At 48.1% G+C, this 22,899-nt stretch overlaps 1 protein-coding gene across 6 annotated transcripts in view; it reads left to right on the top strand.

Annotated features, from left to right (window-relative positions):
* Positions 1-22,899, top strand: part of TANC1 (tetratricopeptide repeat, ankyrin repeat and coiled-coil containing 1) — a 414,480-nt gene that overhangs the window by 364,709 nt on the left and 26,872 nt on the right. For all 6 annotated transcript variants that reach the window (XM_073807679.1, XM_073807678.1, XM_073807680.1 and 3 more), the window contains 6 exons: positions 609-1,216; positions 5,667-5,775; positions 7,044-7,166; positions 16,054-16,290; positions 18,112-18,297; positions 20,711-20,789. In XM_073807679.1, coding sequence (XP_073663780.1) covers positions 609-1,216; positions 5,667-5,775; positions 7,044-7,166; positions 16,054-16,290; positions 18,112-18,297; positions 20,711-20,789 — 1,342 coding nt within the window. The remainder of the gene's footprint in view (positions 1-608; positions 1,217-5,666; positions 5,776-7,043; positions 7,167-16,053; positions 16,291-18,111; positions 18,298-20,710; positions 20,790-22,899) is intronic.

Genomic DNA, 22,899 nt, shown 5'->3' with positions numbered 1-22,899 from the left:
CTCTGTGTATCGCACTTCAATTTAAGTTTACCAAAAAACAGCAACTACAGAAAACCAAAATGACAGTGGGCTCTACGAATGTCCAGCAGCTTGGTTACGGCAGGCTGTCACTGGAGCCCAGCCTGGGGGCAGTTTCAGATGTCCCAGTTGGGTTATGCAGCCCCAGTATCTAATGCACAGTGAAGGATGCCTCTCGTCTGGCCGTGGTCTTAGACGTACGGTGTTGGTTTGTGTCTGTCCTTGTTATTATAAGCAGTTGCACAGTGTAAAGATTACGGGTATCAAGTCACCTGGGGGTCTCACTGCCCCTTTGCTGGTGCAGCCAGGCCACCGCCATCTGCTTGAGGCTCTTCCATCTCTCTTGGCTCTGCGTCCTCGGATGAGGACCTCAGGAAAGCCTTTTCTGATTTGATCTCACATCAGGAATTTCTTTCACATAAGCCTTTTATCTTCAGTTTATCCTATTACATGTTTTAATACAAAACAATGAGTCCCTGTAATCCGTGAAAATCCTCCTTGAAAGGAAACCAGTGGATCTGGTTTGAAATGCAGCTGACGTGAAAAAGAAAGCTCTGTGGAGTGGCACTGGGCGTCTCATTCTTTTGCAGGAAATCGTCAGCAAGCTGCCATTCGTCAAGCTGTCCTTAGATGACTTCCCAGACAACAAGGACATCCACAGCGACCTGCACGCCTACGTCCAGCACAGGGTCCACAGCAGCCAGGACATCCTCAGCAACATTTCTCTGAACGGCAAGGCCGACGCCGCCCTCATCGGGAAAGTGAGCAGCCACCTGGTGCTGCGGAGCCTCGGCTCCTACCTGTACCTCAAACTCACCTTGGACCTCTTCCAGCGGGGACACCTGGTCATCAAGAGCGCCAGCTACAAGGTGGTGCCCGTGTCGCTGTCTGAGCTCTACCTGCTGCAGTGCAACATGAAGTTCATGACCCAGTCCGCCTTTGAGAGAGCGCTGCCCATTTTAAACGTGGCCCTCGCGTCCCTCCACCCCATGACAGACGAGCAGATCTTCCAGGCGATTAACGCCGGCCACATCCAAGGGGAGCAGGGCTGGGAGGACTTTCAGCAGAGGATGGATGCCCTCTCCTGCTTCCTCATTAAGAGGCGAGACAAAACCCGCATGTTCTGCCACCCGTCCTTCAGGGAGTGGCTCGTGTGGAGAGCAGATGGTGAAAACACGGCCTTCCTGTGTGAACCCAGGTACGATGGGCAGCTCTGTGCAGGGAGTCTGATGTGTGACTGGGGAAGGGATTCCAAACACTAGTTGTGCTCTTGAACAGAAAGACAGTACAGCATGAATAATTCAGGAAGGGTGATGGAAAATTCTGCTGCTACAACAGAAGCTTCCTTCCTTTAATTGCTGGAATTTTAGGACTCCTCAGTACATCTGGACGAAAGAGAAGCTCGGCAGTGCCCGGGCCATATCTCTCTGGTGATTCTCTTCTAGATCCCTGCCCCCTTGCACGTGGGTGACCCGTGGGAGAGTGTGGCATTAGCTGCAGGGAACAGCCGGCTTCCTTCAAGCCTGTTCACGGCTCAGTTTCTTCACCAGAGGGTCTGTGGACTGTCTCGCATCCTCGGCGCTGCCACTCCCCACCACCCCTGAGCTTGTGGCATCTTGTCCCAGAGATCTGATGTGTCTGTGGGCCCAGAGGGCAGCACAGCCATCACGTCTGGCCTCCTCGTTTTGCATTAGTGTTCTGCACTATGTAACAGACTGGGATTTGGGGTCGGGAGGATTCAGGTTCAGAGCTCAGATGCCCCACTTACAAGATGGCGATGGGGCACCTGCATCCGGGGAGTCAGAGGTTCCACTGAGGCTTTGTAGCAGGTCTGGGCCAGGATGCAGGTCTCCTCACCGCCCAGGGGAGGAGACGGGTGGGAAGCCTGCCTGCCCTGTGGCATATGGTGCCAGTCAGGGTGAAGGACTGGGTGCTTCAAGGTGCGAACGCTCTCAGTAAGGGTGTGTTCATGTCCACCACCTCTCCCTGGCCCTGGCCTTGGCCGACATCATTGCTGTCTTTTTTTTTTTTTTTTTGGCTGCGTTGGGTCTTCATTGCTGAGCGTGGGCTACTCTTCGTTGCCGTGTGTGGGCTTCTCATTGCGGCGGCTTCTCTTGTTGGGGAGCACGGGCTCTAGGTGCGTGGGCTTCAGTAGTTGTGGCACGTGGGCTCAGTAGTTGTGGCTTGCAGGCTCTAGAGCGCAGGCTCAGTAGTTGTGGCGCACGGACTTAGTTGCTCCACGGCGTGTGGGATCTTCCCAGACCAGGGCTCGAACCTACGTTCCCTGCATTGGCAGGTGGATTCTTAACCACTGTGTCACCAGGGAAGTCCATCATTTCTGTCTTGAATGGCTTCTGCCCTCTGTGAGTCAGAATTGCTCTCAGCCTCGTGTAAGAGGTCTGACAAGCTGCTAAACCGTCTGCTTTGGGCTGGACTGGACCTTGCGTCAGATGCTGGGGCCAGAGATGAAATGAATATGCACTTGTGGGCCGCACACTCCCTTCCTTCCATGACTGTTGACTTAACATTGACACACTAGGTCTAGCAGCTCTTTTCGTGTTGTGGATAAGGTGTTTTCTTAGGCAGTACTGGGCTAAGAGTTTATTGTCCTTTGAACCTGCTTTGGGGCTATAAACTGTAAGTTCCAGGTTATTTGGCCAGACCGTAATAACTAGGTGAAATGTGTGCTGTAACACGTTTAGTCAAATCAGCTCATTTTCTAGGAGGATAGTGAGGTGGAGGCCAGCCTTGCTGACATGAGATAGACAGGCCTGGCTTGGCCCGTGGGCATAGTCGAGCAGAAGGAGGTGCCGTATGTAGGTCACACTGAGGCGTTAAGCTTCAGAAACTAGGAATGGCGTTGCTCTTAGAGTGGGTAAGAAAGGCATGGGCGGCTTTGGATTTTAGCAGTTTGAGTTTATGGAGTTGGTGGTGAGGTTCTGAGGCAGGTGGGGTCTAAACAGTTGGAGGAGAGGTTGGCGTTGAAGATCTGGCATCATTGATGGAGAGGCAATGGTGGGATGTAGTGAGGAAGTGCAGTGAGAGGAAAGGGAGCTCTGGACTTCTGGGACAAGGAGAAGGAGTGCACGGAAGGAGGTGAGGGGAGTATATGCTGCCAAGAAGTGAAGGAAGGTGAGGATGAAGGGGAAGCCATTGGCTTTTCATTGTGGGAGGAGGGTCCTAGATCCTTAGGAGATTCCTTCCATTGGGTTGTGAGGCGTGAAAGAGGAGAGAGCCAACGTCCTGGCATGGGAAGTGGAAGGGTTTCAGGTAGTTTGAGGGTGGGGAAGGGTATTAGTTTATGTTTTTAACAATGCAGGGGATTGGGACGTTGTTGGAAGCATCATTGAGACAGCATGGGGAAACACAATCAGTGAAGAGGGAGCAATTGGAAACACAAGGGAACGGGGTCAGCTAGCCTCCTCTGTGCTCCCGTTGAGTCCGTTCACAGTGCCGTTCCAGCTGGATTTTGTCTTGTTTACGTGTCTCCAGTCCAGTTGCTGAGACCTCCTCAGGGCAAGGACCTCGCGTTGTTCCCCGTGGGATCCCCATCATTAAGCCATGATGCTGGTTATAGGGGGATGTTAACGCACAAATGAAAGAATGAGAAATCCGGTTACGCTGATGAAGAGCGTAGAAGGCACTCACGTTGCATAGACTGCGGTCAAATTCTGCACAGTCGTTACCACCTGTTTGATCGTGGGCACATCATTTACCTGTCCAGGCCTCTGTTTCCCCATGCAAACAAATTGGGGATCGTAAGACACAGTGATTCACAGGGTCGAGCAAGTTAATGAAATAATTTAGTTAACTTTCTGCATCTGGCACGTAGTAAAAACTTGATACGTATAAGCTTCAGAAAATGAACAGACTCGTAAGTGCAGGTAGACTTAGAAGGGGGCACATGATCCCAGGGCCAGGAAGGAAGGACGTCAAGGTAGATGGGATGTAGAGGAGTGCAGGTGCCCAGTGACTGCATGGTGAATTGTCTCCTCGGGGAGGTGGGAAGCCACGTGCTTAGCTCAGAGCACTGGACACCTTTGGCCCAGCCACTGAGGGCTGCGTGATCATCACCCGCAAGGGCCAGCCAGCCACAGTACTTGGCATGTCCTTGTGTTGGACGCAGATGGCATGGCCACAGAGCCGGCAGACTGGGAGACTGAGGATAGCTGAGCCCGTGGGTGGGAGAGTGGCCCTGACTAGAGTGATGTGGGACTAGCCCATGGATAGGGACCAGGTAGGGCATGGAGCGCTGGGAGGTGGCAGAGAGTGTTTTCCACGGGAGCAAGGGAGGCTCTCATCTGAGAGGGGAAACCGAAGCCTGAGGTCTGGGAGGTAGTGTGTGTGAGGGAGCACAGGGTATGTGCTCTAGACCCTGACAGGACGCGAGGCAGGACACTCAGTGGCAGTGTGGTCTTAAATGTCATGCCTTCCCCTGCAGGATAAAAAGCAATCTCGTGGTTTCCACCGGCCCTGATTTCCTCGTCTGTAACATGATTTATACGTGATATGAGAAACAGGCAAGCATCTGGATAGATAAATATGATTTAAACGATGAATGCTTTTAATCCTCTAGATCAGCGACTACTAGAAAACACATTTAGAAGAATGCTTTTCTTTTTCACAGTTTATCTTTTCCTCCACAACTAGCTGCTTTTTCTCAGCAAAACAGCACTTCAAAGTTTGTCAGGTTAATAGAAATGAAAATAATTCACCCTGCACAGAGGTCACTGCTGTGACCTTGGAATAAGCAGCCCTTAGCATCTTTTCCAAACAGATTGGCTCAGACAAAGGCATGGAGTCCACAGGAGACAGAATCGAGTCCTACAGATGTAGAGGGGGAAAATGGGTGGGATGGCTCCTTCATGAGAGGGTTAGTTGGGGGATTAATTGGTGGTGTCAGTTGAGTGTCTACCCTGTGCCCAGACGCAGCAAACCTACTCATACAGCTTAGCTTTTTTACCCCTACAAGGAAGGATCTATGTTCCATTCAAGCCTAGAATTCTAGGTGTTTCTGATCGTGAGCTGTTGCTGTACATGGCCTGGTTTTTCTTTCCCTTCCATTGTAAGGCCTTGTCCTTTGGCCCAGGTCTGTCCCCAGTGGTGATTGTACTGAGGGGAGGCCTGAGCGTCAGGTCCAGTGACGGTTCTGCTCCATTTGTCCACTTGCTCATCTGTCCTTCGTCCGTCCGTCCGTCCATCCATCCAAGAAATGCGTATTTGCGTTCTTACTGAGTCTTGGGCATTTGCTAGGTTTTGTGGCTATAGCTGTGACTTAGACAAGACCCTTAGTCACGTGGAGTTTACGTTTTTGTGATAGACCTAAGTCAACAAATAGACTGATGAGAGAGTGATGGAGGATGAATAGGGGGCAGGTGGTTCCATCTTCAAAGACCTGCCCTGTCCAGAGGCTTCTCTCTGAGTCACTCCACAGAGATAGAGGAAGCCTGAGAAAGCCCTTAAAATGACTCGAGGAATAAACAGCATTGACCATCTTCTGTGAAGAAGCAGCTTTCCACCCGTTTCGTTTGGTGATACTGAAGCACCAGGAGAACAGTTCAGGGGTCGAGGGGCGATGTTCGCCCCGAGGGCCTGCAGAGAGATGGACTCGGGTCTTTGGTTACCAACCTGTGTGTTTCTCGTCCTAGGAACGGGCATGCTCTCCTGGCATTCATGTTCTCGAGACAGGAGGGCAAGCTGAACCGCCAGCAGACCATGGAGCTCGGCCATCACATCCTGAAGGCACACATTTTCAAGGTGAGACCCACACCACTGCAGGGAGTAGCCCTCCATGAGCCTCACTCCCAGCACAGCCTCCTCCCTAAAAGTAATTGTTCTCGCTCAAGTGTGTATCTACCGCTATGATTACATTTTACTTTTTCCCTCTCTACATCTTTTCTTTTCACTTAAAGCTTCCACTTCATTCATTCCCTTTGTTTCCTTGTTATTTAGTTGTTGAACCAGATTTCGTGACCTGTGTAGTTGCATACCACCTGGATTTTCTGATTGTGTCCTTATTTCTTGTGGCCTACGTTAACGTGTTCCTCTTTCCTCTGGATTTTTTGATCATTTGGTATTTATATCGAGTGGCTTAATCAGGTTCAGGTTTGATCCCCACCCCCTCTGCCCCACCGGGTGTCACAATTACTTTATACCGGGAAACCTTGTTTTATTGCACTTTGCTTTATTGTGCTTTGCAAAATTTTTTTTTTCTTTTTTTACAAATTGAAGGTCTGTGGCAACCCTGCGTTGAGCTAGACTTTCGGGACCATTTTTCCAACAGCATTTGCTTCCTTCATGTCTCTGTGTCACATTTTGGAAATTCTTGCAATATTTCAAACTTTTTCATTATCACTTGTGGTGGTGATGTGTGATCAGTGATCTTTGATGTTACTACGATGACTTACCGAAGTCTCAGATGATGGTTAGCGTTTTTTAGCAATAAAGTATTTTTAAATTAAGGTATGCACATTGTTTTGGACAATGCTATTGCACACTGAATAGACTACAGTATAGTGTAAACGTAACTTGCATGTGCACCAGGAAACCAAAGAAATTGCAGGACTCCGTTTATTGCTGTGGTCTGGAACCAGACCCACAGTATCTTCGAGGTCTGCCTGTTAGAGTTAAAATGCTCCATAAGTCTGTATAAGGTTTCTAGTGTCAGGATGCATGTGTGCTTGGTGTGATGCCATTGGCCACGATTGGTCTCTTCCTTCATTAGGGGTTCCAGATGGTGATATTCTAACATTTATTCTTCCTTTAATTGATTGGAGAACCTCTGTAAAGAGAAACTTTCTCCTCATCTGCCCCCGCCCTTTCCCCAGGCGTACAGTTGATGTAGGCTAGTTCCTCAACCCTTGGCTTTAGGGCGGGAAGGCTCACAGGTTCAGGCCTTTTCTGTGTGCACAGCTTTTGCCCCGCGTTCAGCAGGGACCTGCGCCCTCCCGGGCACACCCGCTTTCAGACCCACACTGCAGGTGGGAAAGGAGACCTTGAAGCTGATTTGTCGCTGTTGCTTCCAGGGCCTCAGTAAGAAGACTGGAATCTCTTCAAGCCATCTGCAAGCCCTGTGGATTGGGTACAGCACCGAGGGGCTGTCTGCCGCCCTGGCCTCCCTCAGGAATCTCTACACTCCCAATGTGAAGGTAAGTGACCCTCTGCCGGGAGGGCCAGAGCCCCCTGCCCCCCTGGCCGCTGTTGCTCCAACAGTCCTGCTCTCCCCAACACTGGCTGGTGGCCAGAGAAGGCTGGGACGCTACTACTAAAGATGCTGTTTCCCGATGGGAAGCACACAGACCCGAATGCTCTATTGCCGGTTCTCCTCTACAAGTTTAGCTTTCACTGGGGCAGGAAGAGGTGGGTGGTCAGGGGCTGCTACGTGAGCATGTGGTGACTGTTTCAGAGTGGATGAGATAAGGGAAGCAATTCACAAAGGAAACCAAAGGTCAGAGGAAACCCTGGTCAGATATCCAGGGAAAATGGACTTTTAGGGCATCCTGGTTTCAAATCTGGACTATCTCTTCATGGTTCGTAGGAAATTAAGCACTGCTGAGTAACACAAAGTGGTGGGCACACAGAGGGAAACTGTTACTAAAGGTTTTTGCACACGTGTATTGATGACCACGGAAAGCGTAGCAGGGTCTGCCCGCTGCTGAACCACGAGCTTCCTCACTCTTGGTCAGTGGCTATCAGGTCACAACGTTCTGCTGAGCTTTTTAGGATAGATTTTCCCTCCTCATTTAGTGCAGCCTAAGAATCTGCAGCGCACAGAGGCCGAGTATCTGTTAAGGCAACAAAGAGGAGTTAACTCCCACAGAACGTGGAAATTACTGTCTCGTATCACTTTACCACCATCTTTCCCAGAGCAAAGTAAGATGAGATTGTAAGTGTCTTCACATTTTAGATTTCTCACCTGTTTGACACACCTGCTAGACTCCAGGCCTTTCAGCCCCAGGCCCTGATGTGTCCGGCTGCCTTCAAAAGCTCTGACATCGTTTCCCAAGGAGTCATGTTCTCCCCTTCAGTCACCTCCATGAGAACAGTCATACCTGTTCTCTCCTTAGTAGCACAAAGGTGCCGTGACATGGTCGCAGTGTGGTCAAGGGAAGCCCTGGAAGTTTCCAGGAATCTGTCTTCTACTTCTCCTCACTTTGGTTCATCAAATCCACCTGGGAAGGGGGCCACGTGCCCCAGAGATGGTGCCGTGGAGGACACTTGGGGGCCACTCCCGGGGGACTTCTGTGCCTCTCCTCCCCTGCTGTCAGTACGTCCCACCCTCAGCACCTACACCGTGGGTGTGTGTCTGGGGATCAGGGCCTTACAGAGCATTTCCTGTGTCTGGTGATGTGAACTCTCCTCCCTCTTCTCCCTTCCTCGCCTTCCTGGTGTATAGTGGTCCCTCGGATCGGTTCCAGGACCTCCCACAGATACCAAAATCCAAGGACGCTCAAGTCCCATATATAAAATGGTGCAGTATTTGAATATAACCTGTACACATCCTCCCGTATACTTTATTTTTTTTGGCCACACCTTGCGACATGTGGGATCTTAGTTACTAGACCAGAGATCGAACCCGTGCCCCCTGCGGTGGAAGCGCAGAGTGTTAACCACTGGACTGCTGGGAAAGTCCCATTTCCCCCCCTCCCTCCAGTATACTTTACATCATCTCTAGAGTACTTACAATACCTAACACAATGTAAAGGCTATGTAAATAGCTGCTGGCACACGGAAAATTCAAGTTTCGCTTTTTGGAGCTTTGTGGAAATTTTTGTTTTTGAATATTTTCAATCTGCTGTTGGTTGAGTCCACAGATGCAGAACCTACTGATACAGAGGGCAGGCTGTATTTATTTTCTTTCACTTTTTTTTTCTCCAACTGAAATATAATTGACAGATAACATTACATCTCAGATGTGCAACCTAGCGATGTGTTATTTCTTTGGATTGTGAAATGACTACCACAAAAGGTCTGGTTAACAGCTATCACCACATATGGTTATAAATTTTTTCTTGCGATGAAAACTTAAGATCTGCTCTCTTAGCAACTTTGAAATATATAATACAGTGTTATTAACTGTAGTCCCTGTGGTGAACATTACATCTCCGCCTGCTGGTGTATAGAAGGGAGGAGCCTGGGTGTCAGGAAGGACCTAGCGGTGCTCTGACCCTGGGGCAGCTCACCCACAGCCCTGCTGCCCAGTGAAGAGCTTGGGTGTTGGTTAGAGAAAGGCCACCACCCCCTGGTGGGTTCGGGCAAGGTCTTTTGCAAATAGAAAAGTGCAGGTGGGCTCAGCACTGTTGGGGTTCCAGGCTTGATGGGTAGAGGCCACATTGGATTTCAGCCTGGCTCACCCCTGGGTGGGGTGCCTGGGAGTAGAGCAGCCCCAGGGAGCCGCTCCTGGGAACCTTGTGCTCAGCCCTGCTCCTTTGGACATTTCTACTCACTCTGCAGACCTCTAGGCTTGAGGGCTTGTGTCCCGACTGAAGCTATGTGCAAGTTTCATGCGGTGAGGACAGGGAAGCCGCTTTTATAGTTAAGGAGCACGAGCTCTAAGCTGTTGCTCGGGGTCAAAGTGAGCGCTTCCTTTTTAGATAGCGTTACTCTGCAAAAGGTGGAGAACATGCCGAGCGTAGACTTCACGTGATGAAGGAATTGTGTTTAGAATTTTTGTTTTTTGCTTTACTTTTTTTTTTTTTTTTTTTTTTTTTGCGGTACGCGGGCCTCTCACCGTTGCGGCCTCTCCCGTTGCGGAGCACAGGCTCCGGATGCGCAGGCTCAGCGGCCATGTCTCACGGGCCCAGCCGCTCCGTGGCATGTGGGATCCTCCCGGACCGGGGCACGAACCCGTGTCCCCTGCATCAGCAGGCGGACTCTCAACCACTGCGCCACCAGGGAAGCCCTGTTTTACTTTTTATAGAAATTGGAATTGAGTTTACTGTAATAACACTGTTTCATCTTTCACTTCAGTTAAAATTATATCTTTTGGCTTCTCCATAATTAATAAAATTCTGTAATGATGGCAAGGAAGAAAGAAAGAAAAATTAAAATGGCAGAATCTGTTGTCACCATTTGAATGAATTATGGGCCCAGAAGTTATTTTAATGTGGAGAAAAGTAAATGGGGAACATCATACTCTGTTGAATACGAGTTTTTAAGGCAGTAAATTAAAAGGTACAGTGTAATAATGTAATGAGCTTGACCCTCCTGGGATTATAAACTTTCCTCTTTAACATATTTGCAATTTTAAGAGTTATTCATCTTTACTTTGTTTTATAGAACTCCAGTGTCACCTACCTCTACGCTATCCCCCAAAATGTATAACTTGGTTACCGAATTTTAAGGCATTCATTATCCTTCTGTTTCTTTTATCTTTCAAGAAAAAGAAAAGAGGGGGGGTTCACAGACTCATGAACAAATTACGGTAATTTAAAATTATGCATGCAATTAAGGAGTTTTTTTAGAGAGTATTAAATGTCATTACAGGAAGGGATGTCATTTTGAGCAATAATTGCAGTTTGCTACTTTGGTCCATTACAGCGACTTGCTCCTGGATGATTACTTGGTAGATGAATTTTAATTTTGGTGGCATGCCTGTGATTTCTAACAATGTGATCTCCCATTGCCCGGCCAGGCTTATGCCAGCCCGGGCCCTGGCTGGCCCACTGGGGAGCTTGCCGCCAGTGCCTTCAGGCTCCCGTCCAGCTGGTTGTTTTGCTCACGTAGTCGCATGGGACCGGCTGCCAGCCACAGGCTCCCGAAGGCTGTGCACTCAAGAGAATTAAGGTTGTGATTCTTCTCTCAGCTGGAGCTGGAGCTGGGGCTGCGGGGGAGGAGACAGGAACTAGGCATGGACTTTGGCCCAACTTCCCTGGCTCAGAGGATCCAGTCATATTCTGCATAACTACTAGGCAGCACACATTCACACCGGTTGTATTGATGAGAACCTCCAACATACTTAATGAGGAAACTGAGCTTCCCACTTTACGACCTTGCTGGACAGTGCCTCTTCTGTTCCTCAGGATCCCATCGTTTTTGCCTACCCCCCAGCCCCTTTTTTATTTTCTTGTATTCATCAAATCCAGAAGTATATAGGTAATATTGCCATTTCCAGGTGTTATCTGGGGAGAGCTTCGTGGTGGTGATGACCAGACGATTTCCATGTGATTGGGAGAAAATGTACAGGAAGAACCATTTAAAACCCCTTCCTCGAAGGCGGAGTAATCTTAGCCAGAGCTGCTGCTTCGGCTGCTGGACTGCTCTGTGATACTAATTAGCATTGTGCCCAGGGCTGATTTGTGGCTTATCTGCTCTGAGCCTCCGTTTTCTCACGTGTAAAATGAAAGTAACAAAAGAACCTGCATCATAGAGTGATGGGAAACCTCACTGAGATGTTAAAACTCTTGGGAGAATACTTGGCATTTATTACATGGTCAAGTGAGAACTGAGATTCTACTGTAAGCACCTGAGAACTTGTGAGTGTGCAGGTTGGTGGTCGTGAAGGGGAGCTGCCCGTCATGAGGCATTAATGGGTCCACATCTGCCCTCAAATAAGCATGAGGTCTCCCTGCTGCTCTGTGCTGGTGAGCAGCCCAGGCAGGCCAGACCCTCCGGGTCTCCAGGTTCCTGGGGCAGAGCGCCCTCCTGTGCCTTCCAGGGGTCAGGGACTAGGGCCCTTGTCTCTTCTAAAGATTCCATCAAAGGTGATTGTAACAATAGCAAGTAATATTTATTTAGCACTTACAGGATGCTGAGGGCTGTGCTAAGTGCTTTGTGTGTCTGGCACGTTCATTTTTAATCTTCACAACAACCCGAGGAGGTGAAACTGTTTTTATCTCCACCTTTCAGCTGAGGAAACTGAGGGTGAGGGCAGTGACAGGGTGACGCAAATCCCACAGCGGGAAGGGTGCCTGCCGCCGAGCAAGCCCGTGCTCCTTCCACAGGTGCGCTCTGCACCTGACATGTTTACAGCCATGGCTGCCAGCTGGAGCCACTCAGGAGCCCCGGGCCCTAGCCAAGTCAGACTCTCCCAGGGTGGGGCTGGGGCTTTGGAAACTTGCAAGCTCCCAGGTGATTTCATTGTGCAGCGAGGTTAAGAAACGTGGGTTCGGGGTAGATCCACAGACTGATTGGGGGGTAAGTGGTAAAAATACCCGCAGCGTTGCACCCACAAAGGAAATGTCTTTCCGAAGAAGCAGATAGAGAACTGATAACAGATACCTTTAGGAAAGCTCTGCCCCTAAGCACATACCCTCCATAAGACTTTTCTTATAAAGTATTCAGGAAGACAGCGCTGAAACAACACCTGCCAACATTCTTAGGAAAGAGTTTCTGTCCAGTAGAAACATGGGGTGGTGTACTGTCATTTTCTTAGGAGGCACTTGAATTACAGAGAGGTTGAGTAATTTTCTGAAAATCACACAGCAAGTTAGTTAAGGGGCTGATTGGGAACTCAGACTATTTAATTCATCTTTTTCTCTTAGGCTCATGAATCTGAAGAGGGAATGGGATTGGTGGGAGAGAGGAGAGAGAGGGTAACTGGCTGTCAAAGTCACCCTGGGAATTTACAAACAATTCCTGCCTGTCCTTTGGTGACCAGAGTCCGATGTGCCCCTCAGTGATGTTATGTGTGCTTTGAAAAAGCTGCTAGGGTTCTTCTGTAATTCCTCTTGCCTAAGAACTGATTTCACAGGCCTTGATAAAATCCCCAGCTGTGTCAGCAGCACTGTCTTATTCCTGCTATACAGTTGGCGGTTACTCAAAGGAAAATAATTTTCTCAAAAACCCTTACTTTGGTTGAGAACTTACCCTTTTAACATGCTTTCAAATCCTGTTTGAGTCTGTGCTGTTTTTAAGAGCAAACCTGCATAGGGTGGAAGAGCAAGCTTGGCAGGGGTGAGTTTGCCCGAGGTTGAGTGTCGCATGTCACCCTTGGGACAGGGACAGCTCTCCAGATTTCTCCTCCCTGCTTTTTCTGCCCTTCCATCCTCACGTGCTGGTTTGTTGCAGGAGGCTGGGTTGGTGCTGACCCAGATGGGGTTGAAAGATGGTCCCCCTGATTGGGTGAATGACGAGGCAGGTGTTGGTCACTTGGGTACAAGCTGTCCTTCCTTCCTTTTTTTTTTTTTTTAACTGAAGTATAGTTGATTTACAATGTTGTATTAGTTTCAGGTGTACAGCAAAGTGATTCAGTTTTATATATATAAATAATTTTTTAGATTCTTTTCCCTTTTAGGTTATTACAAAACATTGTGTTGTTCCCTGTGCTATACAGTAGGACCTTGTTGATTATTTTATATCTGGTAGTGTATATGTGTTAATCCCAAACTCCTAATTTATCCCTCCCCCCAGCTGCAAGCGGTCCTTCCTTAAATGTAAGTGATGATCCTAATGGCAGGAAGGAACTGACTTGTGGGCCATCCTCACCCATAAAGGGGCTATGTTTACCTCTCTTCTCTGTGAACTTCTGTGTCTTAGAACCAGTATCTTGTGCCATGGGCTGAGCCGGGAAGTGGAGTGTGCAGAGTAGATGGCCATGCACGGGGTCGGCCTCTGTGTGTGTGTGTGTTGGGGGGGGTGGCGTGTGCATGGGGAGGGCTGGGGGCATTCTGTATAGGATGGGGGGACTTCTCCCTGGTGTCCTGGCATTGAAGCAGGGACCCATAGGAAGTGATCCTTTGTCATCTGTAGCTATGGAAAGGGTATTTATTCCTGGCAGAGGGAACTATCTGAGAAAGGGGGAAAGACCAGGAGGCCAGGGCGTGCTTGCCATTGCTGTAGGACAAGCGTTAGACCCAGCATGGTCACGGTGCGGGGAAGTGAGGGTAAGGGTGCTGGGAGACGAGGTCAGAGAAGGAGCTGAAGGGCTGGGGCACCCGGGGTTCAAGCTTCAGTGGCAACCCAGACCGCTTCAGGTTTTACGCTTTGGGTTCTAACCTGTCTGTATGCTGTCTCACTCTTCTGAGGTGTGGTGTCACCACCAGAATAATAATTTCTATCACTTTGTAAGTATTCTGTCAGCTACTCTTGTGGACACCATATCATTGAAATACCTTGAATTTTTTGTGTTTTGTCATCTTTCTGTATCTTTTAATGATCCCATGTGTCTCCGGTCAAATGAGAGACCCAGTCTGTGTGGTTTTCACACCTAATGGGCAGCCCGGAAGTGGCCAGAGTCTGTTGGGAGTGATTCATGTCGATCCGGGACCATTGAAGGGAACTGTTAGAAGAAACACAGTGGGCCTCTTAATAGGTGTTTAAAGGAGTGTCATTTTTCCAATGACCTGGAGATTTGAAGAAGATATTAGTATAGCTAAAATTTGCCTAAGGTATTCTGTGATTTTATTTTAAAACCTACAAATAACAAACTTCCCTTGATACCTGGGTCCAAGGAGTTAAGTGGGTGGTGGATGTAGTGATTAGTAGAAAAAGCCGCTGATTTTCTATGAGTCTTGTGTTGCTGACAGCCCCAAGCATGTGAACATTGTCACATGTTCTGCTTTTTCTTGAAGGTACAATTCCTTGTAAAGAAAAGAGAGTATTTGCTTTCACTCTTGGCTTTATTATCTCACTGTTAATTATTTAATCCTGTGATGATTATTTCATTGCCCCCCAAAATGAATTTTCTGTTTTTATTTGGATCAAACAGTGGTTTTCAAAGTGTGGTCCCCAGGGACTTTGCTGGTGGCGCAGTGGTTAGGAATCCACCTGCCAACGCAGGGGACACGGGTTTGTGCCCTGGTCTGGGAAGATCCCACATGCTGTGGAGCAACTAAGCCCGTGAGCCACAACTACTGAGCCTGTGTTCCACAACAAGAGAAGCTACTGCAATGAGAAACATGCACACCGCAACGAAGAGTAGCCCCTGCTCACCCGCAACTAGAGAAAGCCCCTTCCCAGCAATGAAGACCCAATGCAGCCAAAAATAAATAAATTAAATTAATTAAAAAAAAAAAAAAGGGTGGTCCCCAGACCAACAGCATCAGTATCACCTGGGGGGAATTCATTAAAAAGGCACATTCTTGGGCTTCCCTGGTGGCGCCGTGGTTGAGACTCCGCCTGCCGATGCAGGGGACACGGGTCCGTGCCCCGGTCCGGGAAGATCCCACATGCTGCGGAGCGGCCGGACCCGTGAGCCATGGCCGCTGAGCCTGCGCGTCCGGAGCCTGTGCTCCACAACGGGAGAGGCCACAACAGTGAGAGACCCGCGTACCGCAAAAAAAAAAAAAAAGGCACATTCTCAGGCCCTACCCCAGGCCTACTGAATACAGAGGTCTGATTCCAGAGAATGTGCATTTCTAAATTTTTAACTGTGATTAAAAAAACATAAAATAAAACGTACCATCTTAACTATTTTTAAGGACAGAATTCAGTAGTGTTAAATATTTTCACATTATTGTACAGTAGGTCTCTAGAATAAAACTAAATCTCCATGCCTATTAAATAATTCTCTTTTCCCCCTTTTTCCAGCCCCCGGCAGCCACCATTTTACTTTCTGTCTCTATGAATTTGACTACTTTATGTCCCTCGTATAAGTGAAATCATACAGTATTTGTCTCTTTGTGGCTGGCTTAGTTCACTTAGCCTCATGTTCTCAAGGTTCATCTGTGCTGCGGCAAGTAACAGGATTTCCTTCCTTTTAAAGGCTGAGTGATTTTCCACTGTATGTATTTACATATCACATTTTTCCGTTCATCTGTGGACCTTCTAGTTCACCTGCATCTCTTGGCTATTGTGAACAGTGCTTCCGTACACAGCAGTGCAGATACCAAGATCCTGATTTCATTTCCTTTGGATATGTACCCAGAGTGGGATCGCTGGCTCTTAAAAAACCTCCATACTGTTTTCTGCGGCAGCTGTGCCATTTTACGTTCCCACCGGCAAGAATGTCCATTTTCAGTGCATGTGCAGGTCACCCTGGTGCACACTCAAGTTTTTGAGAACCACTGGATCAAGAATACCACCCTTCTCCACAGCTGTTTTTGTGACTGACATCTACGTGAGAAATTAATCTTGTTGGGGGACCTTCTCCCACAGGTGAGCCGTCTCCTAATTTTGGGAGGGGCCAACGTGAACTACAGGACCGAAGTGTTAAATAACGCCCCGATCCTGTGCGTCCAGTCTCACCTCGGCCACGAGGAGGTGGTCACTCTGCTCCTGGAATTTGGCGCCTGCCTGGACGGCACGTCAGAGAACGGCATGACTGCCCTCTGCTACGCGGCCGCTGCCGGCCACACGAAGCTGGTGTGTCTGCTGGCCAAGAAGGGGGCGAGGGTAAGCAGCAGCGGGGGAGGCAGGGGTGAAGGTGGGAGGGGTCTTCCATTGCTTGTAGAATTCTCATTTTCTGGGCCAAGCTCCCTTTGGTCTCTGCTTTGTCAAGCTGCAGCGAACAGAAATCACCACATAAACAGAAAAGGTGGAGCTACAGGCTCCAGACAGTGTGTGATGTAGCCTGACGTGGGTGTGTGTGTCACCTCCGAGAAAGAGAGGGCCCGTGTGTTTTGTTCGAAGCTCTTACTCTGCTTAATCCTGCCCAAGGGGAGGCTCCTGACCGCCAGCAGCCTGAGTAAGGCCATCCTTTCAAAAGCCTGCAAGTGTGGCCCTGGAACTTGTCACAGAATTTAACACAGCACTGGATTGGTTGAAAACATATAAATGTTTGATTTTTTTTCTCCTTTCTACTTATTCCGTTTCATATATTTTTTAAAAAAAAAAACCAATAAAATGAGTTCTGTGGGTCTTGGAAGGCATGTGCTTAAGCATAGGGTTGCAGGAACACTAGAAGGCCCCAAATTCTCATTTCTCCAGCTGCCAGCTGGGACGTTGGGCAAGTTGTTGAGCCTGTGTGCCTCAGGCTTCTCATCCGTAAAATGGGCATAACAACAGGACCTACCACAGGGCTGTTGTGTGAGCATAAGTAAATCAGTATGTTAACAATACAGAGTGACTATATTGTTAAGGGGTTACTCGAGGACTATCAATGTTAAGAGATTAAATGAGAACAGTGCCAAGTTCCCAGTAAACTCTGTTTAGGTTTATAAGCACTTCATTGGGGGAGGGAGAAGGTACTTTTGAACAACAGTAGAAGTAAATCACTGATGTGTGTCTTTCTTCTTTATAGTTAGGATCTTTAAAGTTCAACGACAAGATATTAGGCTTATAGTAACTATGGGAGTCTTTTTGGTTTTTTCTCTCAAAAATAAAGCATTTGGGACAGGTCACCCTTAGCTCATGGAAGAAGGGAAATGTTGCTGGTAAGCCTTCCCGGTGGGTTCATTACTGCTCATCACCACACCTCCATTTCCACTTCCAAATCGCGGCTGGGCTTTATCCGGAGGCCAGCTGAAAGCTCTGTAGGAGGGGATGGGTTGTGTAGTGGCTCTTGCAGAAGCCTCTGTGTTGAGGTGTAGAGCATCCTCAGAATTTGCAAGCAAGGCTGGACCCTGAATCCCCTTCCAGGCTAACATTTCCAGGTTTAGACAGGGAATGATGTGTTGTCTGCTGCCTCTTGTACCATTAGGGGGTATGCAGCACTTGGGTACTCCCCATTTGTGGCTAGCCGGCCTTCCTGGCTTTGCGACCACACTTAGCATGCTGACACGTCCTGGGTCACCTGCCTTCCCCAGTAAAATGCCGCTTGGGGTGTCTTCCTGCTCTTCCTCTTTCAGAGCTGGGTTTTCCAGATCCCTTCCTTTCGCTGGCTTTCCTGTCTCAGTAAGCAAAGAACTGCTCTACTCCCCAAGTCATAGCTTGTCACAGCAGAGTTAGAATACTCTGCCCAAGTTACCAAGGTTGGGAAGTATAGGTTTTGGTCTGTCCTCATACCTGCTTCCCAGAGAACTTGGAGCTCTGAGTCATTTGCGAGGAGGATGTCTTATGATCACTAGTTGTACAGAGGGAACTCGAGGCCTGGAATAGTGCATTAATTATACCATAGTAATTCAGACGGAGACTCTCCAGAGAGACGTACTGGGACATTATCCCCTTACACCTGCAGTGGGATGGGGTTTGTGCAGAGCATGTGTGGGGCACTGTGACAAAGTGATGCTAAACCATGACCTTCCCCTGTTCCTCCCCTCCCCCCCCCCCGCCCAGGTGGACCACTTGGATAAGAAAGGCCAGTGCGCGCTGGTCCACAGCGCACTGAGGGGCCACGGCGACATTCTCCGCTACCTGCTGACCTGTGAGTGGTCCGTGGGCCCACCCCAGCCAGGCGTGCTGAGGAAGAGCCAGGCCCTGCAGCAGGCACTGACGGCGGCCGCCAGCATGGGCCACAGCTCGGTGAGTGGGGCTGCCAGGGCTCTTCCTGGGAAACTGGGAGCCCCGTGTAGCCCAGTGGGTCTGGTGTTTTGCATCCACCTTCTTCTGAGTTGCTAGCTTGTGATGCACCAAAGGAATGAAAGAAAATGAGGGTTTCACCACGTGTAAAGATCTTCTGTTGTTATCAAGCCTATCCTGTGAGTGAAAACGCTGGGGAGCGCCCACAGTCTCAGGTGCTGGCCGGGTAGGGGCTGGCTGCTCCCACGTGGAGCCCCTCCATGGTGTGCATTCTCTGCTCTTCCTTGTTTCTTCCCCTCTTCCTTCCTTGTTCTATTTTTACCCTCTAGCTCTGCTGTCTACCTTTTCCCCCTTTGATTCATTCTTTTGTCCTTGTGATCTTTTAACAATAATCACATGGAATCCTAATTATAAACTTGTTCTTGAGTATTTGAAGGATTTTTAAAAATAGAACTTCAGTGCTCTGGTAGCATGAAAGAGTGCTTACCATTCGTGGTTCCTGCACTGAAGGAAAGCCTCATGCCGTAGTTACATTGAGCACTTCATTTCTGGTAGGTGTCAGTATTCCTCGATTTGAAGAATTCATTGGCATCTCCTGACCCGTGTGTCTGTAAATTTAATAATATTTTACCCTCTCTCTCTGTGTATTTCTCACGCTGTATTACGTATCTTCAAGCAGTTATAGAGTTGCCAGTGTTTGGTAAGATTCTTCCCCACAATGACTAAAACGTAAATTTGGTTGCAAAGCCAGCTGGCTGACTTTTAGCATTTAAACCACTAGAGCAGATACACGCACACACTGCTAGCTTATTGTTGGCATTTAAAACATCAAAACTATACACATACACTACTTCAGCCAACACAATATATTGCAGTAAGTTGAATGCAGAAGCCTATAAGAAAACGCAGCTGTCTTTTCTTAATACAGACATAAAAGAGATTTACAAAAATGTGAAACGATGCCAGTCAACTCATCTATATGTTTTAGCTTGAAGAAAATACTCATTTCCTAAAAATGTGTTAACTGTTACCATGTGGTGGGTTTATTATAATTCCTTTAAAATAAAAATGTAAATAAATACTTTTAAATACCCATATACATAGATTCAGAGAGAGCACGTTAAGTCCACTTATTTGAATGTAGGTGTTTTTCCTCTTTAAGCTGTTCCCTAAATCTGTGTGTGTCCAGAATGTGCAGAATCATCTTAGGGAGCACAGGGAAGCCACAGTGGACGTGACCTTGGTCTCAGCTCGTTTTAAAGCTGGCTGCGGGGAGCTGTGGAAAAGCAACTGCAGTACATCCAGTAACTGTTTTGTGGAAAAGGACAGGATTTGTTCACCAAAAGACTTGAAGGGTGTATTAGTTTCCTCATGCTGTTGTAACAAGGGTCCACAGACTTTAGCGTCTTAAAACAACCTGTTCTGGAGGTCAGAGGCTGAAATTAAGTTGGGTCAGGAAGCCAGTGTTCCTTCTGGAGGTTCCAGAGGAGAGCGTTTCTCTATTTTTTGCAGCTTCTAGAAGCCACCTTTATTCCTTAGCTTGTGACCCTGCCTCTGTCTTCAGAGTGTGTCACTCTAACTGAGGCTCCTGTCTCCTGATGTCTTCCTTCCTCTGACCCTGGTTCCTCCTGTCCCTCTTTTAAACAGCTGTGTTCTTATCAAGTGTATATCAAATATACACTTGGATAATTCAGGATAATCGTCCCATTTCAAGATTCGTAATCACATCCGCACATCCCCTCCTGCCATGTAAGGTAACATTCACAGGTTTTCAGGACTAGGATGTAGGGCCCTTATTGGGAGTGGATTGAGAGACTGGAAAATGGCTTCAGCGAGCTCGAGGTCGCTGCACACAGTGGGGTGGACGTTGGCTCTGGTTCGGGGCTCAGACACTTCTGTTTCCCCGCGGGCCAGCACCCCTGCCTCCACACCTGTGACCCAGCCTGCTCTTTGACAGAGGGAAAAGAATAATGTTGTCAGTAGAGAAATTTGGAACAGTACTGTTTTATTTTACTGAAAGGGTATGTACATCACCTTGTTTTCCTTCCTTGTGAAAAAAGGGAGTCACCGTCTTCTGGCGACTTATGCAGAAACTGCACTGTGTGTGATCTCCCCTGTCCTTCGTTGATTAGGCTGGCATATTTGGGTCATGTTGGAATTCATTAGAATTCTGAGTACCTAGTAATCCTGAACAATGTTGCCGAAATTCACTGCCTTTTTTTCTTCTCCTTCTCAAAGGGAAAGTGTGAATAGCATACGAATTATGCTGGAAAACCGTTTTCATCATGTTTTCTCTCCTTGTGCAGCATAAGATAATCATGGTTAAAAAACAACACACTCTCTCCTTTGATACATAGGTTACAATAAGCACATATGGCTTTGAGAACTCATTAAATCACCTTGCCACTTCTGACAGGTGGTCCAGTGCTTGCTGGGACTGGAAAAGGAGCATGAAATAGACATCAATGGCACCGACACACTGTGGGGAGAAACAGGTAATTATGGTTCCACTGCTTGTAGTTGGGGCCAAGTAGCTTCTTGATGTTTTAGCCCGCATTTTGGCCCAATTGTCTTAAGAATGACTTGGGATGCATCTAGTCCTATTGTTATTTTATCACAAGGCATTTGAAGTTAAGCGCTTTTAAAGCTTCCCAAATGGCTAGTAAAACTTTTCTAGAAGCAAGTGTAATTTGAATCATTTTGGATTTACCAGCAGTTTCTGTGCATGTGATGAATGTCAGCTAGAAATACCCAAATAAGGGAGTGGTTTCTGCTTTGCTGAGTTTGCTCATGTCCTAACCGACCTGGTCTTCCTGTGACCCGTGCAGAGTGAGCAGAGTGGGAACTTCCAGCCCCATGTTCAGGTGAATCAAAGGCGCTCAGCAAGGAGGAATCTGGCCTGCCTCCTGGAAGGAGAGTAGCACTCAGTCCTCGTGGAGCTGCTTAAAATCCTGAATACCAGCTAACAAGTCAGTTTCCAAGGGCGTGCGGGTGTGTGTTGAGCTGTAGTGGAGGAAGGAAGCCCGGGGCGAGTACATCTGAGTTGGATACTTGTCAGCTCAATATAAATAACACTGCTTTGAAATTTTCCATTTGACTGAATCGGTATTAGAAATGTAAGACTCTGCGAGCAGTTGTTGTTTAATAGATGTAACCAAGGTGTTTAATATGCATTTCCGGGCTGTGTCCTGTGTGTATACATAGCGTATATGACTTCAGTGTCTCCTGCGGAGATTTATTTCCAAATGCTTCTCACTTATTTCCTAACGAGCCAAATGGTGCTGTGTAGAGTCCATCAGCTCACTCATACTTATTAGGAAAAGCCTCAGAGTTTCCTGGTGGGTATCACAGGTGCTCACCCCCCGACCACGGTTGCCATCACACACACACGTGGGGCTTACAGTTGCTTGATGTGGGCCATGGAGGTCCCGGCAGGAGGAGAGGTGGCATGACCCGGGGCTCAGGGAGAGCACAGGACCCCCAAATGGGATTGGATTATGCTTGGGGTACACGTGTGTGGATGTAAATACTGGCCTTAATTCCGTCTGGAGTCTTTTCCTCACCCATTTCTCTGTACCACAGTAGGGACTGCTCTGTAATTTGATAGAAGGACGGCTTCTACCACTTCCCATTGTGTTGCAGGCAGCAGGATAGCTGGGCAGGTTAGCACGTGACTTTCTTTGTGCTTAGCCAGAAGGTCCGAATCCCTGCCTTCCGTTGCCTGGTTATTCAACTTCGGGCAGGTAACTTTGCCTCCTTGTCAAACGAGGTAAATACGTTTTTATAGGATTGCAGTGAAGACTAAATGAGATGAGATAATCTTGGCCAAATGTTCCCAATGATCAGATTCCCTGGGGCAGTTGAGCCTAGAAATTCTGATTCATTAGGTCTAGGGTGAGTCCAAGACGACCCTTTCCTAACAGGGCACCCAGGTGGTTTCGTGGCTTCAGGACAAATAGAGAAGCACTGTGAGAAGCTGTCTAAAGTGCCGGCCTTACAGTGCCAGTAATGAGAGGAGCTGGTGATGATAATGAGGGTCAGTGCTAGTAGCAGTACAGTGACAGCCCTCACTTAGCTCAAATAAGAATCTCCAACCTTTAACACTAGAGTTGAGTTTTCTTTCTAGAAAAAAAAGTCCAGAGAAGCAGAGAAGGGCTTCATTTGAGGGCTCTGTGTGAGCAGTCTGTTTTGTCTGGAGATGATGAGTCCTGAATTTCAGTAACCACCTCCCTCCCTTCCCCCCTGAGAATCTGCTAGGTTGCAGGCTGAAGAAGCACGTAAGGGAAACTACAGGCGCCCATCAGCCTCAATGAAAGGATGAGTAATAGTTCAGCCTCTCCCTTCCAAAGCCTCATGCATAACCTTCAGACCACTTTGCAGCCTGAGAAGCAGGTCACATCTTCCCTCAGCAGGCATTAAGCGGGAATTAACTCAGGCAAGCCTTTGAGAGACTTTTGAAAAAATTTAAACCAAGAGAAAGCTAAGCACTATTTCTCAGGCTTCGAGGCCCCAGCAGCGCTCTGTGGCTGCATGTCAGTAAAACCAATCTTACCTGCTCCGCGTTTTTCTATCTGATGCCTTTCTCCTGTGTTCCTTCAAAAATGT

This window comes from Tursiops truncatus, chromosome 7 (assembly GCF_011762595.2).
Source record: "Tursiops truncatus isolate mTurTru1 chromosome 7, mTurTru1.mat.Y, whole genome shotgun sequence".
NCBI lineage: Eukaryota > Metazoa > Chordata > Mammalia > Artiodactyla > Delphinidae > Tursiops > Tursiops truncatus.
Note: the sequence above shows the minus strand (reverse complement) of the source record. Positions and strands in the feature narration are given on the sequence as shown.